Source organism: Lolium perenne, chromosome 7, assembly GCF_019359855.2.
Source record: "Lolium perenne isolate Kyuss_39 chromosome 7, Kyuss_2.0, whole genome shotgun sequence".
In the NCBI taxonomy this organism is placed as follows: Eukaryota; Viridiplantae; Streptophyta; class Magnoliopsida; order Poales; family Poaceae; genus Lolium; species Lolium perenne.
In genome coordinates this window covers 59417803-59441692 of record NC_067250.2, presented here as the reverse complement: position 1 = coordinate 59441692, position 23890 = coordinate 59417803, and the positions used below count along the sequence as shown (strand labels likewise).

The 23890-nt window shown below is 47.3% G+C and overlaps 1 protein-coding gene across 1 annotated transcript; it reads left to right on the top strand.

Annotated features, from left to right (window-relative positions):
* The first annotated feature begins 17102 nt into the window (after positions 1-17102).
* LOC127313174 (benzyl alcohol O-benzoyltransferase-like) lies at positions 17103-18698 on the top strand. The gene is made up of 2 exons (XM_051343727.2): positions 17103-17549; positions 17721-18698. The coding sequence occupies exons 1-2, from the start codon at positions 17103-17105 to the stop codon at positions 18696-18698; spliced, it is 1425 nt and encodes a 474-aa protein (XP_051199687.1).
* The last annotated feature ends 5192 nt before the right edge of the window (positions 18699-23890 follow it).

Here is a 23890-nt window from a genome sequence, read left to right as displayed (position 1 = left end):
AAGGTAGCACTCAAGCAATTTACTTTGGAATGGCGGAGAAATACCATGTAGTATGTAGGTATGGTGGACACAAATGGCATAGTGGTTGGCTCAAGGATTTTGGATGCATGAGAAGTATTCCCTCTCGATACAAGGTTTAGGCTAGCAAGGTTTATTTGAAACAAACACAAGGATGAACCGGTGCAGCAAAACTCACATAAAAGACATATTGTAAACATTATAAGACTCTACACCGTCTTCCTTGTTGTTCAAAACTCAATACTAGAAATTATCTAGACTTTAGAGAGACCAAATATGCAAACCAAATTTTAGCAAGCTCTATGTATTTCTTCATTAATGGGTGCAAAGTATATGATGCGAGAGCTTAAACATGAGCACAACAATTGCCAAGTATCAAATTATCCAAGACATTTTAGAATTACTACATGTAGCATCTCCCAATTCCAACCATATAACAATTTAACGAAGAAGATTCAACCTTCGCCATGAATACTATGAGTAAAGCCTAAGGACATATTTGTCCATATGCAACAGCGGAGCGTGTCTCTCTCCCACACAATGAATGCTAGGATCCATTTTATTCAAACAAAAACAAAAACAAAAACAACAGACGCTCCAAGCAAAGTACATAAGATGTGATGGAATAAAAATATAGTTTCAGGGGAGGAATCTGATAATGTTGTCGATGAAGAAGGGGATGCCTTGGGCATCCCCAAGCTTAGACGCTTGAGTCTTCTTAAAATATGCAGGGGTGAACCACCGGGGCATCCCCAAGCTTAGAGCTTTCACTCTCCTTGATCATATTGCATCACTTCCCTCTCTTGATCCTTGAAAACTTCCTCCACACCAAACTCAAAACAACTCATTAGAGGGTTAGTGCACAATAAAAATTAACATGTTCAGAGGTGACATAATCATTCTTAACACTTCTGGACATTGCATAAAGCTACTGGACATTAATGGATCAAAGAAATTCATCTGACATAGCAAAAGAGGCAATACGAAATAAAAGGCAGAATCTGTCAAAACAGAACAGTTCGTAAAGACGAATTTTAAAGTGGCACCAGACTTGCTCAAATGAAAATGCCCAAATTGAATGAAAGTTGCGTACATATCTGAGGATCACTCACGTAAATTGGCATAATTTTCTGAGTTACCTACAGAGAATTAGGCCCAGATTCGTGACAGCAAAGAAATCTGTTTCTGCGCAGTAATCCAAATCTAGTATGAACCTTACTATCAACGACTTTACTTGGCACAACAATGCACAAAACTAAGATAAGGAGAGGTTGCTACAGTAGTAAACAACTTCCAAGACTCAAATATAAAATAAAGGTACTGTAGTAAAAACATGGGTTGTCTCCCATAAGCGCTTTTCTTTAACGCCTTTCAGCTAGGCGCAGAAAGTGTATATCAAGTGTTATCAAGAGATGAAGCATCGACATCATAATTTGTTCTAATAATAGAATCAAAAGGTAACTTCATTCTCTTTCTAGGGAAGTGTTCCATACCTTTCTTGAGAGGAAATTGATATTTAATATTACCTTCCTTCATATCAATGATAGCTCCAACAGTTCGAAGAAAAGGTCTTCCCAATATAATGGGACAAGATGCATTGCATTCAATATCCAAAACAACAAAATCAATGGGGACAAGGTTATTGTTAACGGTAATGCGAACATTATCAACTCTCCCCAAAGGTTTCTTTTTAGCATTATCAGTGAGATTAACATCCAAATAACAATTTTTCAATGGTGGCAAGTCAAGCATATCATAAATTTTCTTAGGCATAACAGAAATACTTGCACCAAGATCACATAAAGCATTACAATCAAAGTCATTGACCCTCATCTTAATGATGGGCTCCCAACCATCTTCTAACTTTCTAGGAATAGAGGTTTCAAGTTTTAGTTTCTCTTCTCTAGCTTTTATGAGAGCATTTGTAATATGTTTTGTAAAGGCCAAATTTATAGCACTAGCATTAGGACTTCTAGCAAGTTTTTGTAAGAACTTTATAACTTCAGAGATGTGACAATCATCAAAATCTAAATCATTATAATCTAAAGCAATGGGATCATCATCCCCAATGTTGGAAAAAATTTCAGCAGTTTTATCACAGGCAGTTTCAGCAGTTTTAGCAGTTTCCGGCAGTTTTGCAGGCTTTGCATTAGAAGTAGAAACATTGCCAACACCAATTCTTTCACCATTATTAGTAGGAGGTGCAGCAACATGTGGAGCATTAACATTACTAGTGGTGGTAATAGTCCAAACTTTAGCTACATTATTCTCTTTAGCAAGTTTTTCATTTTCTTCTCTTTCCCACCTAGCATGCAATTCGGCCATCAGTCTCATATTCTCATTAATTCTAACTTGGATGGCATTTGCTGTAGTAACAATTTTATTTTCAATATCCTCAGGTTTAGCAGCCATTTTATTAATTAAAGAGGATTGTGACGCAGATAGGTATGAGATTCGGTTTTCAGCATTTGAAATCTTAGTTTGCAAATCCGAAATCCCCATATTCAAGTTTTCAAGTTGATTTCCTATATTTTTCAACAAGGTAGATTGTTCATTCATAGTTTTAGTAAACAATTGATTTTTCTCATATTGTGATTGCATAAAGCTCTTAGTGGATCTTTCAATTTCTAGCATCTTTTCCTCATATCTACCATAAGAATTACCATGATCATTACCACTAGCAGGATATGGCCTATAGTTGTTACCCAAATTATTCCTATAAGCATTATTATTTTTAATGAAATTCACATCAACATGTTCTTCTTGGGCAACCAATGAAGCTAACGGAACATTATTAGGATCAACATTAGTCCTATCATTCACAAGCATAGACATAATAGCATCAATCTTATCACTCAAGGAAGAGGTTTTGTTCGACAGAATTTACCTTCTTACCTTGTGGAGCTCTTTTCGTGTGCCATTCAGAGTAATTAATCATCATATTATCAAGAAGCTTTGTTGCTTCACCAAGAGTGATGGACATAAAGGTACCTCCAGCAGCTGAATCCAATAGGTTCCGCGAATAAAAGTTCAGTCCTGCATAAAAGGTTTGGATGATCATCCAAGTAGTCAGTCCATGGGTTGGGCAATTCTTTACCAAAGATTTAATTCTCTCCCATGCTTGAGCAACATGTTCATTATCTAATTGCTTAAAATTCATTATGCTACTTCTCAAAAATATAATTTTAGCGGGAGGATAATATCTACCAATAAAAGCATCCTTACATTTAGTCCATGAATCAATACTATTTCTAGGCAGAGATAGCAACCAATCTTTAGCTCTTCCTCTTAATGAGAAAGGAAACAATTTTAATTTTATAATGTCACCATCTACATCCTTATACTTTTGCATTTCACATAAATCAACAAAATTATTAAGATGGGCAGCAGCATCATCAGAACTAATACCAGAAAATTGCTCTCTCATAACAAGATTCAGTAAAGCAGGTTTAATTTCAAAGAATTCTGCTGTAGTAGCAGGTGGAGCAATAGGTGTGCATAAGAAATCATTATTATTTGTGGTTGTGAAGTCACACAACTTAGTATTTTCAGGAGTACCCATTTTAGCAGTGGTAAATAAAGCAAACTAGATAAAGTAAATGCAAGTAACTATATTTTTTTGTGTTTTTGATATAGAGAACAAGACAGTAAATAAAGTAAAACTAGCAACTAATTTTTTTTTGTGTGTTTTGTTTTAGTGCAGCAAACAAAGTAGTAAATAAAATAAAGCAAGACAAAAACAAAGTAAAGAGATTGGATTGTGGAGACTCCCCTTGCAGCGTGTCTTGATCTCCCCGGCAACGGCGCCAGAAAAAGAGCTTGATGGCGTGTAACTCACACGTTCGTTGGGAACCCCAAGAGGAAGGTATGATGCGCACAGCAGCAAGTTTTCCCTCAGAAAGAAACCAAGGTTTATCGAACCAGGAGAAGCCAAGAAGCACGTTGAAGGTTGATGGCGGCGGGATGTAGTGCGGCGCAACACCAGGGATTCCGGCGCCAACGTGGAACCTGCACAACACAACCAAAGTACTTTGCCCCAACGAAACAGTGAGGTTGTCAATCTCACCGGCTTGCTGTAACAAAGGATTAACCGTATTGTGTGGAAGATGATTGTTTGCGAAGAACAGTAAAGAACAATTGCAGTAGATTGTATGCGATGTAAAGAATAGGACCGGGGTCCACAGTTCACTAGAGGTGTCTCTCCCATAAGATAAATAGCATGTTGGGTGAACAAATTACAGTCAGGCAATTGACAAATAGAGAGGGCATAACAATGCACATACATGATATGATGAGTATTGTGAGATTTAATTGGGCATTACGACAAAGTACATAGACCGCTATCCAGCATGCATCTATGCCTAAAAAGTCCACCTTCAGGTTATCATCCGAACCCCTTCCAGTATTAAGTTGCAAAACAACAGACAATTGCATTAAGTATGGTGCGTAATGTAATCAATAACTACATCCTCGGACATAGCATCAATGTTTTATCCCTAGTGGCAACAGCACATCCACAACCTTAGAACTTTACATCCTTGTCCCAGATTTAATGGAGGCATGAACCCACTATCGAGCATAAATACTCCCTCTTGGAGTTAAGAGTAAAAACTTGGCCAGAGCCTCTACTAATAACGGAGAGCATGCAAGATCATAAACAACACATAGGTAATAGATTGATAATCAATATAACATAGTATTCTCTATCCATTGGATCCCGACAAACACAACATATAGAATTACAGATAGATGATCTTGATCATGTCTCACAAGATCCGACAATGAAGCACATGAGGAGAAGACAACCATCTAGCTACTGCTATGGACCCATAGTCCAGGGGTGAACTACTCACTCATCACTCCGGAGGCGACCATGGCGGTGAAGATTCCTCCGGGAGATGATTCCCCTCTCCGGCAGGGTGCCGGAGGTGATCTCCAGAATCCCCCGAGATGGGATTGGCGGCGGCGGCGTCTCAGTAAGGTTTTCCGTATCGTGGATCTCGGTACTGGGGGTTTCGCGACGGAGGCTTTAAGTAGGCGGAAGGGCAACGCGGGGGGCCACACGAGGGCCCCACACGCCAGGGCCGCGCGGCCTAGGGCTGGGCCGCGCCGCCCTGTTGTGGCGGCGCCTCGTGGCCCCACTTCCTTTCCCCTTCGGTCTTCTGGAAGCTTCGTGCAAAAATAGGACCCTGGGCGTTGATTTCGTCCAATTCCGAGAATATTTCTTTACTAGGATTTCTCAAACCAAAAACAGCAGAAAACAGCAACTGGCTCTTCGGCATCTCGTTAATAGGTTAGTGCCGGAAAATGCATAAATACGACATATAATGTGTATAAAACATGTAGATATCATCAATAATGTGGCATGGAACATATGAAATTATCGATACGTCGGAGACGTATCATTAGCTTGCAGGATTCCATCAACCCTAAGCCCCTATCGGAGGGCATTGCCGAGGAGCACCCTCGACAATTGTTTTCTTCGCTTTTTTGGGGGGTTCGATTGTGTTAGCTTTGGAGGCATATGTGGGAGAGAAAACTGGTGGTTTAGAGGGACACGTGTTGATCGGGGGAGCCGGAGGTTCGGAGCTTTCCAACCTCCGGAGGATTATCAGCACCGGGCGAATGCTAAGAGCATCTCTAGTCGCCCTCCCCATACGGCGTCCGGCGCAGCCCATATAGGGACCGTATAGGGGGGGGGGGCGATGCAAAATTAGAAATGGGGCATGCCGGCGCCTAGACGTGGACCCCAAACGACGCCCCCTATACAGTTTCATATATATTTTAAGTTTAAAGATCAAATAAACAATGATAATTTATTACAACTTAAATAAATGTTGGAGATAATTCAACAAGTTCAACATAGCACAAAAATAATTCAACTAGTCGCCGCCATTGATAGTCCACAAATGCTCCACCAGATAATCTTGCAGTTGGTGATGAGTGTTGGAGTCTCGGACTTCTTGACGCCTGGCGAGAAAAGCAGCAAATGCGGGAGGCACATTATGATCAACATCTGCAAGAGGACCCATTCGTTCATATGGTTCAGTGTCAAACCCTGGAAACCCCCTCTCGCTCTCGATGATCATGTTGTACAGTATGACACAACATGTCATCACCTCCCACATCTGCTCCATGGACCATGTAAGAGCAGGGTATCGGACAATGGCAAAGCGAGCTTGCAGCACACCAAATACCCTCTCCACATCTTTTCTGGCAGCCTACTACATTTGAGCAAACCAAGCTTTCTTTCCTCCAGGTACAGGATTCGAGATTGTCTTCACAAATATTTACCATCTTGGATAGATGCCATATGCAAGATAGTAGCCCTTGTCATACTGGTGGCCATTGATCTCAAATTGCACCGGAGGGGCATTGCCTTCGACAAGCTTGTGGAACACATCGGAGCACTGCAGCACGTTGATATCATTGTGTGATCCTGCCATGCCGAAGAACGCATGCCAAATCCACAGGTCCTGGCTAGCCACTACCTCAAGCACCACACTGCATGCACCCTTGTGTCCCTTATACATGCCATGGTGTGCAAATGGACAGTTCTTTCATGGCCAGTGCATACAGTCGATGCTGCCAAGCATCCTAGGAAAACCTCTCTCTGCATTTTGTGCTAATATTCGAGCTGTGTCTGCCGCATTGGGTGTGCGCAGATAGGTCTCTCCAAACACCGCCACAATTGCCCTGCAGAATCTGTACACATGCAATCAATGATTGTGAACTCTGCCATGCACAAATAGTCATCATGTCTATCACCTACAATTCCATAGGCAAGCATCCGAAGAGCCACTGTGCATTTCTGAATAGTCGCGAAACCAAGCTCACCGACGGCGTCTCTCTTCAACTTGAAGTAGTCGATCTCCCTCAAATTCGCGACTACCTTCAGAAAGAGTTTCCTACTAATCCGGAAATGACGGCGGAATACGGTGTCACCGTGCAATGGATCGTCGGCGACGTAGTCGGCGTAGAGCATGAAGTAGCCTTTCATCCTCTGCCTAGGCTTTCTCTTGCGGCGGCGTAGAGCCACCAATGACCGACTTGTCCTCCTCGGCGATCATGGCTAAGAGGGATATGAGGATCGCAGATGCTCGTCCTCTCCAGCGGCGTCCCTGGTCGCAGCCGCGACAGAGAGCTCCTCGCCCATGAGCGCGGCCATGACACCCTCGTCGTCCGAGTCCATCGCCTTGGCAAATGGCCGAACACCTCGCGTGCAGGGTGGGAGCGCGGTGGAGACGGAGGTAGCGGCGGTGGCGGGAGCGGGTGAATGGCGACGTGGGAAGGGCCGGCGAGGTGGCGGTGGTTTGCAGCGGAGCGTACGCGGAGGCGGAGTGGGTACTACTAGTGGCAATGGTCTGTCGCGACGAGGGGTGGTTGTGGTGGCGACAGTGGTCACGGGGCGAGAAGAGAGAAATGCTTGGGTGTTTTTCGCTCTGGTCGCCGATAGGGCTGGCCCGCGGTTTTTCTCGCCCCGCCGGCGCCCCCGCTAGACCCCTGTAGATTGGGTTCGGCCTAGGGGCGCCGAGTGAAGAGTTGGACCGCGCTAGAGAAAAACAAATTTGAATGCCACGGTTGGATGCCTATTTCTATGTTGGGGCCCGCAAAATAGCTATTAGGTCTTTGGAGAGGGCGAGTAGAGATGCTCTAAGGTCAGCCGGCTGATGGCTCGCGGCCTCGCGCGGATCAGCCGGGTCGCCAGCCGATCGGGCCAGCAATCCGGTATGGAAAAGGGCCAAAGGAGAATCCTATTTCGCTACCTCTACGTGGGGGGATTCCACACGAAAAACGCACGAAAATCATGGTGGCCAGCTACTTTATACTATACGATTCACTGCCGCTGCATGCACATGGTCTCGATTTTTTAAAAAAATAATATGTTTGTTCAGTATTTTTACAACTAATACGTGATTTCAAAATTTTGCGACTCTATGACTAGGTCAGTCGGACCGATCGGTCGGCCGGTGGCCGATCAGCACACAACCGTCGGCCAACTGTCGACCGACCGAGTCTTATATTTAGAAAATTTTAAAATCATGTATTATTTGTAAATTTATAGAAAGTGTATTATTTCTTAAAAAAATCGCCTCATGCGTCCACACGGGCTTGTGGGAGCTAGCTAGCTATTTTATGCATCGTGTGTGTAGCTAGTTAAAAAGGAGAGAGCTAGCTAAAACATAGGAATCTGTAGCTAAAGGAGAGCTAGCTAAGGGCATCTCTAACGAGGTGATGCAAACGGACTGAAGCGATCATTTGCGTTCGCGTTGTCGAAAAATATGTCTGGAACCATGCCGAGCGGCCCGACGCATAGTATTCTGGCAGTCCGCGAGGATGCAAATCTGGCACAACTATGCGTCTTGGATGCGTCCCTGCGGACGCGCCGAGTGTTCGCTCGCGTTTGGCGGACGTTTTGTCGGGCTCGCCTGACAGCGACTCAGGCTCGATGCATCTTCTGAAGCGCGCTAGTAACTAGCGCCGCTGCTTCGCTTCGGCAGTCTTCGCCATGTTAATGGCGATGACTCGCCTGCCGAGCGGCCGCCGCCCACCTCTGCGAACATAGCAATGGCGATGCCACGCATGTCGCGACCCTCGCATGCCTCCGGCGTATATAAAGAGGGGCGAGCGCATCTCATCTCCTCCCACACAAAACCCTAGCCGCCGAACAACCTCCACCGAAGCGCCGCCGCACAACCTCCACCGTAGCGCCGCCTCCACACAGCCCTCCGCCTTTGCCATGAGCAGCGCCGAGCGTGGCCAGGCTACTGCGCCTCCACCTCCGACTCCACCTCCCCCGGTCGAGAGCTCCGACGAGGAGTTGGAGGACGACGAAAGCACGAACAACGTCCTCGACGCGGCCATGGACGTGAAGTTCATGGCTGATGCGGAGCAGGAAGCAGAGGAGGAGCGAGCGGCCCACGCGGCGTTCAACGCCGAGATGGAACGCCGCAGGGAGGCGACGGCCGCAGAGGATGACTCCTCCCACATCGATTGGTCGTCTGATGAGCCTACCTCGAAGGAGAGGGAGGCGGAGCAGAGGGCGTTAGTCGACTCCTTTGAGACGCTCAAGAAGGTCGAGGATGCCGCGAACGAGGCGATGCGGCAGAGCCGCGGCGGCTGCTGGTCGACGAGGACGTCGTACACCACGCCGGATGCACCTTGCCATCACCCTACCCCGGTTAAGTTTCCGGTGCCTGGAACTGGCTCCACCACGCTACACCGCGACATACATCCTCAACCGCTTGCAACGCCTGTCGACGCCACGCCGCAGCGGCCGTCTCTCCTGCCTCCATCGAAGCCACATCTCCGGCCGCGACGGTTGGTCATCCGAGCTATTGGTTTGTTTTTAGAGAAAAAGGATGAGGAGGTGATGTTTCCATGGCGTCCTTGATTATCGTGGAGGGCTCAAAACCGCTTTGACCAGCTGATGCCTCTCGATGGGTTGGCCCACCTATTTCTGGAGTACATCCGAACGGCACGAACGCCCAGAAACGGGGAAACCGGAGAATAGAGGTGTAAAAATGGAAATAAATAAATCTTAAAGGAAGGCAACGGCGGCTCACCGAGCTTTAGCGGCCGCACGGCAGGCAGCGGAAAAGCATACGAGGGAAGGACGCAACGACGGGGCCAGGCCGTCGGGCAGCAAGTAGCCTAGGGCTTGTATCTCCTTTAGTTTGTAGTACATTATGCTTTTTTACTTGGTGAATAAAAAATATTACTGAAAAAAATGGATCGTCCCGCTGGGAACACACCCAGGCGCAAACGAAATATCCGCGGAGCGATGGAAACGGTCGACCACTTTGAGGCGTCCGATATGCGTCGCTTCATTGGAGATGCCCTTCAGACGCCCTAACGGACGCGCGTCGGCCGAAATGGTTGAAATCGTCCGCGCGTCCGTTTGCGTCGGGGTGTCTCCAGCGGCACGGCGCATAATTTTTTTCCATTCATAAAGTCATAATTTACATTAATAAAAAATATAAAAAAGCCATAAAAGTAGGTGTTGCCTACTGCTCGTCGTCGCTGACGAGGTTGATGAAATCCGGCGTCGACCATGGAAGCTCGTACACCGGCGGTGGAGGAGGTACTGTCGTCTACGCAGGAGGCTGTGGCCAGGGATCCCAGGTCGGAGCAGCAGCCGGAGCGCGGTCGTTGGAACACGTCGGCGTGGCCGGAGGAGTCGCCGGTCTACCATGCGCGAGCGCGGACTCGCGGGTTGGATTGCGAGCCCGTCCCACAAAGCGAGCTCGTTGAGCTCGTCCTACTCGCTGTTGGCCAGTGCCATGGCAATAGCCTCCTCCTCGGTAATGTCCGGTGGCTGGGTCTCCGGATCCCACGTCGGCCCACTATCGTCATGGTCGTAGCCTGCGCGCTCCACCTGCTCGTCCGCGTCCTCATCCGGGTCCTCGTCTGTGTCCTCCTGGTCGTTCTCTTCTTCTTCCGCGGCGATCTCGCGGTCGAAGTAGTCGACGTTGCCGAGGTAGCCAGCGCAGCGGCGCGCGTCGAACTCCCACGTCCCGAAAGAAATCCAGTTGTAGGAGTTCAGCGCGTACGCCGGATCTCCGGGAAGATCCGGCGGCAAGATCGCTCGGCGGCAGCGCACCTCGTCCCGACGCTCTCGGCCCTCGCGCGGCACGAGGGGGTACCGGCACGCGCCTCGTGATAAGGGGTTGCCCGATCTTCTCAGTAAGCACGGTGGTGATGATGATCACGGGATGAACACAACGGAGATAACTTGATAACGAAGTGGATGATAACTTGTATGACGCAACGAGATCTCTCGATTGGTCTCTGTCGCCAATGCAACAGCTCTCAACCCTGCAAGATATTCGCAACTCCACACACTTGCGCACGTAGCCGCCGACCACGAAGCGGTAAGTTGCAACCGTCTAATTCCCAATGGAACAGCAGATCACACAAGACTTTTCAGGGTTTACACCAAATCAATGCAATATGGTGTAAGAATTCCATAGAGTTGCAAAGCAATCAACTATGAACCGGGGTTTATCTTAAACGTGGTCTCAACCTAATTTAGGGGCGTCCTGGGCACTTATATAGGGGTTCAGGATGACCAGGGTTCGAGAAAATACAAGAATAATCGACCCAGATCGGGATCTGGTCGAGACAGACTCGGACACGGCCGGCTCAGGAACCGGTCGACCGGGCCTGGGACCGGGTCAGGCCAGTTGAAACCGGGCCTGGCGCCGGGTGGTGACCGGGCTAGACGTCGGGGCATTCTGGACGGTGCCCGGTTGGCACCGGCTGGGGTCCGGTTGGCGTCGGGCTCAGCCGGTCGGGCGCCGGTTGGACTGGGCCTGGGACCGGGCGCGCCGGCGTGGCGGCCGGTCTGGCCAGGCCTAGGGCCGGCCTGGACTTCTTCTTCTTCCCTCGTGCATGCATCCCGCTCCTCCCTCGCGCGTCCATGGGATGTCTTCATGTCCAGCTCCATGTCCAGCTTCTTGTCCAGCTGCTCCTCTCCTCCTCGTGTGATGCTTGCTCCCTCTTCGTACCTGATCATACATAAGTAATAGGTCTTAGGTAGTATAAAGTTCTCATCGATCAAAGTATCACTTAGGAACAAATTCACCTGTTGTTTAAGTAGCTTCGCACGAGCTCGTGTCATTGGTCCAATCCTGACTTCATTGGACTTGAGCTTCACAGCAGCATCATCTTCATCTTGCAATAACGGAGGTAGTAGTGTAGTAGGGATGTCCTCATCACCTCGAGTTGAGGTACCAGCCCCCTCCAGGCAAGTTCGCGTCCGGCCATGGTACCAGCCGATTTTCCTCCGATAGCTGGCGCGCGAGCTCGACGCGGACGTACCGGCCGACCCATGGTTTCTTGCCGGACCGTGAGCCGCTAGCCTCATTCTTGGTCTTGCGGAACGGCCAGCATTTCTTCCCCATGGCGTCGGTGGGGTGGATAGTGTGGGCTCTGGCAATGGTGTGGTTGGGGAAATGGGCGCCGGCAGCGCCCCTTTAAGAGGCTCGGACGCCATCTCGTCTTCAATGTCCTGCCACTGCGACGTCGCCCAGCTGCGCACGCTCGCGGAAGCCGAGGCGCGCCATTAACGCGGCCCTGGAAAGGCTACAGCGCGCCGCCCATAAGTAATGCCACGGAGGACGAAGCAGTTGTGCCCCTGCCAGGCGGGCCCGTGCGAGGACCAGGCGGACGACCGCTTCGTCCGCACAACGTCCGCAGAGACGCAAACCTGGCGCATATTTGGACCAGGTTTGCGTCGGCGCGGACGGTCCGGTCACTATGCGTCGCCCCGCTGAAGGTAGTGCCAGACGCATTTTAGGACCGAGCGGACGTAAACGGTCGCTCACACGCCCGTTGAAGATGCCCTAAGAGAAAAAGCAGTAGCTAGCTGAGAGAGGACGTGCTAGCTAGTCCCTAAGAGCTCTAAGCTCCCAGGGTTCCGAGCGTTTCTGGTGGATTCACACGTCGTTTTCATTGGGCCTATCTGCGGGTGAATTAGGATTTGGCTGTCCGTGGATTTGGGAGGCGGTGGTTGGCCTGCTAAAGTTTTGTCACAGGTCCGTGGCGTTGCGCCGAGTCTTCTGACGGGTCGGTTCGCTTCTATGTTGACCAGGGGTTGGATCTTTCTCTTTTGCTTCTTGTTACGATGGTGGGTTTTCTGCCCTTGGTGGTGGCCTCCTCGCCGTCTGAGCTCCGACGGTGAGGGTGGCTCTTGGCGCTGCCGCTTTATCCGCTTGTTTTCTCCGGGGCGGTTTGTCCCGCGCTGGTTCGTCCCTGTTCGTATTCTTCTTTCATCTTCCGTGGTAGTTGCACTGTATGGCTGTGTGTGCTCTGTATTTGTGCTGGGCGTTGGTGAGGCTGCCGCCCAGGAATCCTAATCCATGGTGGATTGCAGCAGATCGGCATGCTGGGATGGGACGGGTGAGGCCGCTAGCAGATGCTTCTGGCAGGGTAACGGCGCAGCAGAGAGGAAACACGGTACCGCCGATCCCCCACTCCCCCGATAAAAATTGCTGAGTTTGGTCGCATGTGCTCACACAAACTCTTCCGTCATGCCCACTCTTCCGTCCTCACCCTGTCTGATTGCAGCGTCGAGTTTGGTTCCTAGGGCGGATCGCTTAATTCTGGCAATGGCGGCGTCCAGATCATCAATCGGCCATCCTTCCTCTTAGCTTGCCGACCCGTTGTCGTCTCTGGCCACCCGCCTCATGCTGGCCAGCCTTCTTTCTCAAACCTGGCCACCCTTTCTCAAGAGTCTGACAGAGACGTCTATGACTTTGGCCTAACATGAGTGATGAGTCCCTGTATCTAGCAATACATCCCAAGTTATTCCAGTCAGCACTGCAGGGCCGCGACACGCTCACAACGCCATCGATGAATAGGGATAGAGGTATGGTACTACAACATTAGAGCATGTCGATTGGTGGTTTATGCCACTGAGTAGCAATGTCAGTCCTCGCTCTTATTTACCTTCTGGCAAAAGGTACCCAGGCATGGGTCATGATCTAACATGTTAATTTGGGATTAGTTCCATTCAATACATTATGCACATACATATTTGTGCGAGTACCCACCATACCATGTTGTTGTAATGCCTCACAGAGACTTGATCAGTTGTTTAGGATATTTTTTTGCGTTAAATACTTGAAATAAAAATCCTACTTTAAGTGATTTGTGGCAAAGTTCCTACTCAGATAATGTTGGAGCGATATGGCTCTAATCTTAGGTCAGAAGTACTCCCCCATACAAGAATTTCTCTTAGGAGATGTTGTTTATTCTTTCCCAGCATTATGGATTCAGGAAGACTATTTCTCCAGCAAAAAGAATCGCGATGTCATGCAATTGTTTTCCAGAAGACTATTCTCTTTCATGTGCTTCTATCTTTTCCATCAGTGCCATTTCCAATCCTTCATGACTCTTGATTGGTTTTATATCGTTCCGAGTGATCTGTTTTCTCTTACAATGATGTTGTAGGTGTAACAATGTATATAGGGTGAGGAAAAAGTTTGATTACTTCTAAAGAAAACAACGTATGATAGTTAGATTAATTAAAAAAAATCTTAACCACCAGTTTTACACTGATACTCCTAATACGTTTCTCAAGATCATGATGTTCATGAGCACAATTTCTTTTCTCCACCTATGTTAACAACATGACCACTTTCCTCTCCAGAGTTTGCACATTTTTGGTTTAAAATTTTCCTGGTAGTAAACCACAAACATATTTTTTTTGTATTTCTTATAACAAAGTTAGTCATGGGGACTGATCTTTATCTTCCCGTTGTAAGTTCGAGCATGGCACTATAATTTAACTTTTCCTTAACCATTTATGTTGAAGTCTTAGTAATAGAAATGATATTCGTGCCCCACATATAAACATTTGCATCATTTGGTAAACAAAACTCTTCTCAGTGTTGGACCATAGGGTTGACCAACATCCTTGAAGAATCTATAGTCTTCGCAAATATTATACTGGCCTATCTAGCATTTTCCAGTTTCTTGTTCCAATATGTTTCTTTTTACTGTATTTTTTTATTCGTGTGATGTAGTATCCTGGGACAGTGAGCCTTTTTAGCCAGGAGTGCAGGTGCTGAAGAGATACAAATTACCTAAGTTTATTGAGGTCCCTTGATCCGACGACATGTCATTTGTTTGAACTAACTACTAGCTCCAGTTTCTCTTTTTAGTACAGCTCACTATGTACTTTATCAAAATAGACTACGAAAGAAATTACAAAAAGTGTCACCGAAATGCTCAAGCAGCAACTCCAATCAAACACGAAAATTAACTTACTCAAAATAGACCATGTGAGACATTACAGAAAGTATCACCAAAATGCTCAGGTTAAGCAGCAACTCCGATCAAACATGAGAATTATGTGTCTATTTGGCCATATTGTGTTTACTCATGTTTATTTGATGAACTGTAACACAAGTCTTGTTATAAATTAGTTTGTACAATTTTTAGTTGGCTTACATGTACTTGTCGCTCAGCTTTTTATTAATCTGGATATGCAATATCGTTAAGTTTTCCAAAAGTGCTTGATTTCTTGAAAGAGAAGGAAAATTGAATGAGAAATTGTAGTTTAGTTCAGAATTATATTGTCTTCATTTTATTGTTTTGATATCATACACTGCATGGTGTTGTAACTTGTTGGTAACAAGTTCAGATTTGTAAACAGTATTAACTTTCTGTATTTCTCATGTCATCATCTTATATACTATGTTTTTTTAATTCTATTGCCTTGCTTCATTTTGTTTGCTGTCTGCAACAATTACACAGGTTTAGAGTGTTTCACAACCAATCCATTTCTCCGTGATTGTTTGTGCTGGCCAATTAATATATTCCTAACTTCCCAAATCTCCTTTGTACATGGGAGCACACCTGCTTCAATGCTGAACCAACCTAGCATTCAAATAGTTTTAGCAGGGTTAGGGTTTAACTACCCTTGATTTTCTACCCTTGATTTTCTATTAATGGTTATAACATATTTATGTAGAGAAGAAGAAATGCATCTGATTTTCTTTTTTGGGCCATTTATCACGACTGAACTAAAGCCACTGCCCACTATATTTCCATTAGTACCATATAGCACTTCCAAATTTTAAACTGAAGTCTCTTGTGGGTGGCTAGAAGGAAAAGGTTGGCATGAATCCTCAGTTTGTAACAAGACCCAAAATAGTTATAGTTGATTGCAATGATAACTTTATAAGCTTTCGTAATGACTTAATGTTTGGTGCTATCTTTTTTCTCGAAAATATGCCAAATCATGCGTCATTATATATTAGAAGAATCCACCAAGAAGACGGGAGCAAACAAGGTGTACAACAAAAGAGCAAAGAAAAAAGAAGAAAGAAAGAAGAAAGAAAACAAACTATACAGTCTAACATTGTTAACCTACTGTCACTCCTCTGAAGAAGGAATGTCGGGCTGTCTAGCATGTTTGGTGCTATCCATTTGTGTATTTTTTGTCTGCCATATGCTTCACGCTTGATATGAAAATCTGGAGTCACAAAGCACCATTTCTATCTATTAGAAACTTGAAAAAAGTATACCCAAAATTGGTATATTATTTTGCATAGAGAAACTAGCACATTGAATATGTGCCTCATAAGAAAATAAGTATATAGTTTTTGTGTCCTAATAAATAAGAAAATGATGGTCAGATGCTTGCAGACCTACAAAGAGAAACATTTGATAGTAATATGCCTTCATTTGCTTTTGGCCTTAATATTAAAGCATACTTACCTGTTCCTAAAAGTTCAGTCTTCGTCTAACGTTTGAGGAAGATATCTGCACAAAATTGTACCTTTGTGACATTTGGATCTATATATGTTTCGTATAAGGTCCTTGAATTCGAAGCACAATTATAACTCTAGGTCTAGGCAGATTTTGAGGTGTATAGGATTCCACATTTTTTTCCTTTTTTTTTTTGCACGGAGCTGTGGATATTTTGATTTGGACCGTGTGCTTTCATCATACATTTTAGTCTGGAGTTTTTTTCATTGCACTTGACTAAACAAGAAATGGACCTGTGACATGCATCAAAGATGAAAATACACAAACCACATGTGTAAATAAGAGATGGACCCGTGACGTGCAACCAAAAATAGAAAATACACTAACCACCATGTCCAAAATTTGGAAGAAATAAAATACATATATTTATGATGATGGTAAGAAATAACGCGTGCAGCAGCGCGCGCGAGGTCCTTCTAGTACTAGCTAATAGGCAGCTGTTTGCATGTGGTAGAGAGAGAGAGCCCGCGCTAGCTTGCATGCATGGGGAGCAACGAGGACAAGTACGCGCGCTGGACGAGCCGCACGACGAGCGGTGGGCCGGCTGTTTGGTGGGACGTGTGGGTTGGCCGATACGAGACGCGACTTGACAAACCGGCTGTAGCTACGTACAAGTAACTTGTTATGTGTGCGCTTGGGCCCTTTTAGTTTGGTATACGTACACGTACGTCCGCTATATATACGTGGCAGCAGTCGACACGCAAGACTCACACAAAGTATATTGATCGTCACCTTCTACCTCCTCGCTCGTCGTGCATTAGCTGCCGGCCTAGAATTTCATACACGACGTGACTAGTGAGTGCATGGGCATGGCGAACTCGTCGGCGTTGAAGTTCACGGTGCGCAGGCAGCCACCGGTGCTGGTGGTGCCATCGGGACCGACGCCGCGGGAGCTGAAGCCGCTCTCGGACATCGATGATCAGGAAGGGCTGCGCTTCTACATCCCCGCCATCCATTTCTTCCGGCAGCACGAAGGTCGGGGTGAAGACCCCGTGCCGGTGCTCCGGGACGCCGTCGCCGCCGCGCTTGTGCATTACTACCCTCTCGCCGGGCGGCTGAGGGAGCTCGAGGGCCGCAAACTCGCCGTCGACTGCACCGGCGAGGGCGTGCTGTTCGTTGAGGCCGACGCCGACGTTCGCCTCGACCAGTTCGGCGCCGCCCTGCAGCCGCCGTTCCCGTGCCTCGACGAGCTCCTCTTCGACGTTCCTGGCTCCTCGGACCTCCTCGACGCGCCACTCCTCCACTTCCAGGTACGTATACGGTATACGTCTGTACGAAAACACTTTTCTTGTCGTCGACTTGCAAGCTAGTTAACGTTTAGTCGTGTACATATAACACAAGCGGAGCTTTTCTTTTCGTCAACCTGCACGTTAGTAACCGACATCCGATGCATGCATGCATGTGCCTTTTAATTCATGCAGGTGACACGGCTAGCGTGCAGAGGCTTCATCATGGCGGTGAAGATACAGCACGCAGTGGCGGACGGGCCGGGGCTAGTGCAGTTCCTGGCGGCCGTGGCAGAGCTGGCGCGGGGAGCGGTGGCACCAACGGTGCGGCCGGTGTGGGGGCGCGAGCTGCTCATGGCGCCGCCCGACGACGACCTGGCGCGGGCGCCTAGAGCATTCGCGCACCGCGAGTATGACGACGTGCCGGACACCAAAGGCACGATCGTGCCCCTCGATTCCATGACGCACAGTTCCTTCTTCTTCGGTCCCAGGGAGGTCGCCGCCGCCCGTTCCCACCTCCCGCCGGCACTCCGTCGCGGCGCCACCACGTTTGAGGTCCTCACAGGGTGCCTGTGGCGGTGCCGCACGGTGGCGCTGGCCCCCGCCGCCGACGAGGAGATGCGTATGATCTGCCTCATCAGCGTCCGCGGCGGCCGGAAGCCGCAGCAGAGCGGCCCCGTCATCCCCGTCGGCTACTACGGCAACGCCTTCGCGTTCCCGGTCGCCGTCTCCACCGCCGGCGACCTCTGCGCCAACCCAGTGAGCTACGCCGTAGAACTGGTAATGAAGGCCAAGAGAGAGGTGGACGTGGAGTACGTGCGCTCGGTGGCGCGACTCATGGTGCGGCGAGGGCGGCCGCACTTCACAGTGGTGCGCGCGTACCTCATGTCGGACCTGACCAGGTCCGGCATCCGTGACCTAGACTACGGCTGGGGCAAACCTGTGTACGCTGGCCCCGCGAAGGGCGGCGTCGGCGCCATCCCCGGAGTCGCTAGCTTCCTCATCGCCGTCAAGAACGCCATGGGCGAGGAGGGCATCGCCGTGCCCGTGTGCCTGCCCGGCCACGCCATGGACAAGTTCACGGAGGAGATGAGCAAGCTGATGCGCCCGGCCTTCCGCACATCGCGGCCATCATCGCCCGACGTGTTTCCCAAGATCAAATCTGCGATCTGAACTTAAATCAATGGGGGGCGTCGATCGACCAATCAAATTGTTGACTTGTGCATGATTCCCTAAACAGCTGTTTACTTGTCACCGAGAGACCGTTTTGTTTGTTCAAAAATATTGCATTATTCGTTCCTAAACACTCCGTGGTTGTATGATGACAACCCTAGATCAATGTACACGTAGTTTGGTTCTGCTTTTAATTATGAATTTGTGCATCAGAAATTTCTAAATTTCTTTCACTAAACCGAATCAAGATCACTCTAAGTGGACGGACTAAAGTTGTGGCGTGGGTGTGATGCTATCTCTACTTAGAGCATCTCCACTGGCGTGCGCCGGCAGCAGCATCTTGACACTATTTGAGGTGCTGGCACAAGCTCCCTAATTCTAGAGACGGCCATTTTACACCGACGGTCCCAATAGAGAGCCCACAAAAAAATATAGGATTTCTTTGGTCAAATTACAATATTTTTGCATACTTTTAAACAATAATTCAAACAGTACTAATATGTTCGAACACATAGATAGTTTCACATAATAATCCAAACAGTGGCACCGTCGGTTGTTCTGACCAACCAACGGTGGCGAGTTGGCCGGAGGTGGCGATCGCATAGGTGGTGGTGGTGATTAATTCTAGATGGATGGGTGGAAGGAAAAGAACGATGGAGATCTAGCGGGATGGAACGCGGATCGGGATGGATGGAGGGGATGGGAAATGGGCGTATGCGGCTGCCAAGGGGGAACAAGGGGGACCCGTATATGAAATCCTACATGGACTGTAGTATTGGCGCTTCCAACTCGGCCCTTGAACATAGGAGGCGGCGTGAGGCTGCCGGCTATCTATTGGGTTCAAATTGTGCCGGCTAGTTTTGGGGCTATCGTATATTTTTACTATATGTCTATCTTGCAAATGCATTTTTGTAGGTCAATTATTCCTCTGCTTAGGCTGATTGTATCATGTTTCCACAACCAGCACATCGGAGTTGACATGATGTCGGAGCTGACTCAGCAGCGGCAATTCTAGGACTGTAACCTTGGGATAGTTAGCCATCGATTTAAGGGACATATATATACATGTATATATACATTTAGAGTGAAACGAATGTCGACACCACCGTACATTTTATGGTTGCAACTCGCCATTAGAGATACCGGATTGCTAACTCCAGGTTAGCTAGGAACTAAGTACAACGACCGTTAGATTTACATTGTGATTCGTGCATATGAGAATTACACATAGATGTGTAATTGCATATGTATGTATAATTGCATATCCTTTATCCTAGTTACACGTGAATTACACATAAAATTAGGTTGACCGGGAATTAAGCTGATTCCGATCGACCAGGAATTAGCCGCGTCCTTAGAGATAACTGTACATACGCATCGATCGCCAGCAAGCTAATGTGGTCACGAAAGTATTAAACCTCCTCGAAAAGGAAATAGAGATGCGTGGAGAGAAAGACTTATGTTAATGGAAAAGTCGAGTAGCTAACCACTGTGTGCTCGTCGCTTGCAATTTGCAAATGCATTAATACGTTTGGTTCGCTGGGCTTACGTACAGTACGTGCTGCTTTTAGGAAAGGCATTTGGTACGTACATACATATACATGAGCAGAAAGCAAAACACTAGTAGAAATTGGGTTTTTGTCCAGGCCTTTTGTCCCGGCCCAGTCTGGAGCCGGGACAAATGGTCTAGACATGTCGCCCCGAAACCAGCTGGAGGGCACGGGCCATTTGTCTCGGTCCGTTAGGAACCTTTTGTCGCGGGTGGTGGTTCCATCCGGGACAAAAGGGTCTGAGGCCTTCTGCGGCCTGCTGGCACACCTTTTGTTCCGGTTTGAGCCACCACCCGCGATAAAAGATCCAGGTCTATATATGCACAGCTAGCCCTCCCCCCCCCCCCCCCACCTCCGTACATTTTTTTCCTTGGTGGTGAAAGGTGGAGGTTTATGCAAAAAAAATCTTCGTGTGCATAAGAGGTGTTTGATGAAATGTTTGTGAGGAAGCCACTTGATTTTATTTAATAGAGTAAGATTTCTTCTCTTTTTGTCCTAAAAGGTTAGTAACTATTTTCTCATATATATAGTCCGCACAATACTAATTTTAGCATGGTGATTTGCATTTGATACATAATTGTACTTATGGTGCAGATGAGTCATCCATAGATGTACGGTAACCGGTCCGATCCCGCTTTCAGAGAGGTGAAATCTTTCCTGCTTGTGGCCGAGGCCAACAAGTCGAAGCAAGGTTTTATTTATTGTCCATGTCTGAAATGTAAGAATGAGAAGGATTACTCTTGCTCAAGAGACATTCAGAGCCACATGTTTCGGCACGGATTCATGTCCGGCTATAATGTTTGGACCAAGCACGGAGAAGAAAGGGTTATGATGGAAGACGGCGATGACGAAGATAACAATGACAACTACCGATCTATGTTCTCTGAATACGATGACGCCGCAATGAAAGACAATGAAGAAGAAGGAGGTGAAGAACGGGCACCAGATGAGCCTAGTGATGATGATCTTCGTCGGGCCATTTCTGATGCAAAGAGAGACTGTGGCACAGATAAGCAGAGGTTGTAGTTCGACAAGATGTTAGAGGACCAGCAAAAATTGTTGTATCCAAGTTGTGAAGATGGGCAGAAAAAGCTGGGTAGCATATTGGAATTGCTGAAATGGAAGACAGAGGCCGGTGTGACTGACTCGGGATTTGAAAATTTGCTGATAATATTAAAGAAGTTGCTTCCAAGGAAGAACGAATTGCCCGCCAGTACGTATGAAGCAAAGAAGCTTGTCTGCCCTCTAGGATTAAATGTGCATAAGATACATGCATGCATTAATGACTGTATCCTCTACCGCGGTGAGAAGTATGAGAATTTGAATAAACTCCCGATATGCGGTGCATTGCGGTATAAGATCAGAAGAGATGACGCTGGTGATGTTGAGGGTGAGCCACCCAAGAAGAGGGTTCCTGCGAAGGTGATGTGGTATGCTCCCATAATACCACGGTTGAAACGTTTGTTCAGAAACAAAGAGCATGCCAAGTTGTTGCGATGGCACATTGAAGAACGTAAGAAAGACGCGATGTTGACGCACCCCGCTGATGATCGGCAACGGAGAAACATCGAGAGAGAGTTCCCGGATTTTGCAGGTGAGGCAAGGAACTTATGGTTTGGTCTAAGTACAGATGGCATGAATCCTTTTGGGGAGCAGAGTTGCACTCACAGCACCTGGCTCGTGACTCTATGTATCTACAACCTTCCTCCTTGGTTGTGCATGAAGCAACAGTTCATTATGGTGCCAGTGCTTATCCAAGGCCCAAAGCAACCCGGCAGCGACATTGATGTGTACCCAAGGCCATTAGTTGATGAACTTTTGAAGTTGTAGGCCAAACCAGGTGTACGTGTGTGGGATGAGCACACCGAACAAGAATTTTACCTACGAGCATTGCTATTCATAACCATCAATGATTGGCCTGCTCTTAATAACATTTCACGACATACGAATAAGGGATACAATGCATGCTGTTTAGATGAGACTGAAAGTAAATATTTCGAAAAAGTAGAAAAAATGTGTACCCGTACAATCGTCGTTTTCTTCCGCGCAGGCATGCCTTAAGGAAAAAAGGCAAGCATTTAAATGGCGAGGCAGAACCCCGTCAGAAGCCTGTCCCCCGTAGTGGTGCTGATGTATTTGACATGGTCAAGGATTTAAATGTTATCTTTGGAAAGGGTCCAGGAAGTCGACCTGTTCCGAAAGATGCTGACGAACACGCGCCCATGTGGAAGAAGAAATCTATATTTTGGGAGCTAGAATATTGGAAAGTCCTGAAAGTCCGCTCTGCAATCGACGTGATGCACCTGACCAAGAATCTTTGTGTGAATATTCTAGGTTTCCTGGGCGTGTATGGGAAGACAAAAGATACAACAGAAGCACGAGAGAACCAGCAACGTCATAAAGGATGATACGGCAATCATCCAGGGCAGTTTCAAGGGCCTGCCAGCTACGCTCTTACCAAAGAAGAGAAGGAAATCTTTTTTGAAGCCATATTCAGTATCAAGGTTCCGTCTGGTTTCTCGTCGAATATAAAGGGAATAGTAAATATGGGCAGACCACCACATATTATGGGTACACAGAGGAGATATGGGAACTTGACTATGGACCTACTTTTAAGGTCCCTTTGTTTCGGTGCAAATGGGTGAAGCTTAGCGGGGTACAGGTAGACGATAAGTACGATATGTGATACGTCTCAAACGTATCTATAATTTCTTATGTTCCATGCTACTTTTATGATGATACTCACATGTTTTATACACACTTTATGTCATTATTATGCATTTTCCGGCACTAACCTATTGACAAGATGCGGAAGAGCCAGTTGTTGTTTTCTCCTGTTTTTGGTTTCAGAAATCCTACAAAGGAAATATTCTCGGAATTGGACGAAATCAACGCCTAGGGTCTTATTTTTCGACGAAGCTTCCAGAAGACTGAAGGGGATACGAAGTGGGGCGACGAGGCGCCGACACCACCGGGCCGCGCGGCCAGGGTGGGCCCCGCGCCGCCCTATGGGGTGGGCCCCTCACGCCGCCTCCAACCCTGCCCTTCCGCCTACTTATAGCTTTCGTCGCGAAAACCCCTGTACCGAGAGCCACGATACGGAAAACCTTCCAGAGACGCCACCGCCGCCAATCCCATCTCGGGGGATTCAGGAGATCGCCTCCGGCACCCTGCCGGAGAGGGGAATCATCTCCCGGAGGACTCTTCATCACCATGATCGCCTCCGGATTGATGTGTGAGTAGTTCACCCCTGGACTATGGGTCCATAGCAGTAGCTAGATGGTTGTCTTCTCCTCATGTGCTATCATTGTTCGATCTTGTGAGCTGCCTATTATGATCAAGATCATCTATTTGTAATGCTACATGTTGTGTTTGTTGGGATCCGATGAATATGTTGATTATCAATCTATCATATATGTGTTGTTTATGATCTTGCATGCTCTCCATTGCTAGTAGAGGCTCTGGCCAAGTTGATACTTGTAACTCCAAGAGGGAGTATTTATGCTCGATAGTGGGTTCATGCCTCCATTAAATCTGACAAAGGATGTAAAGTTCTAAGATTGTGGATGTGCTGTTGCCACTAGGGATAAAACATCAATGCTTTGTCTAAGGATATTTGTGTTGATTACATTACGCACCATA

Bases quoted from the DNA above. Each gene is read 5' to 3' on its own strand.
- LOC127313174 (XM_051343727.2), top strand. From the start codon at position 17,103: ATGGGCATGGCGAACTCGTCGGCGTTGAAGTTCACGGTGCGCAGGCAG. The intron at 17,550-17,720 runs GTACGTATACGG...TAATTCATGCAG, and splicing joins CGCCACTCCTCCACTTCCAG to GTGACACGGCTAGCGTGCAG.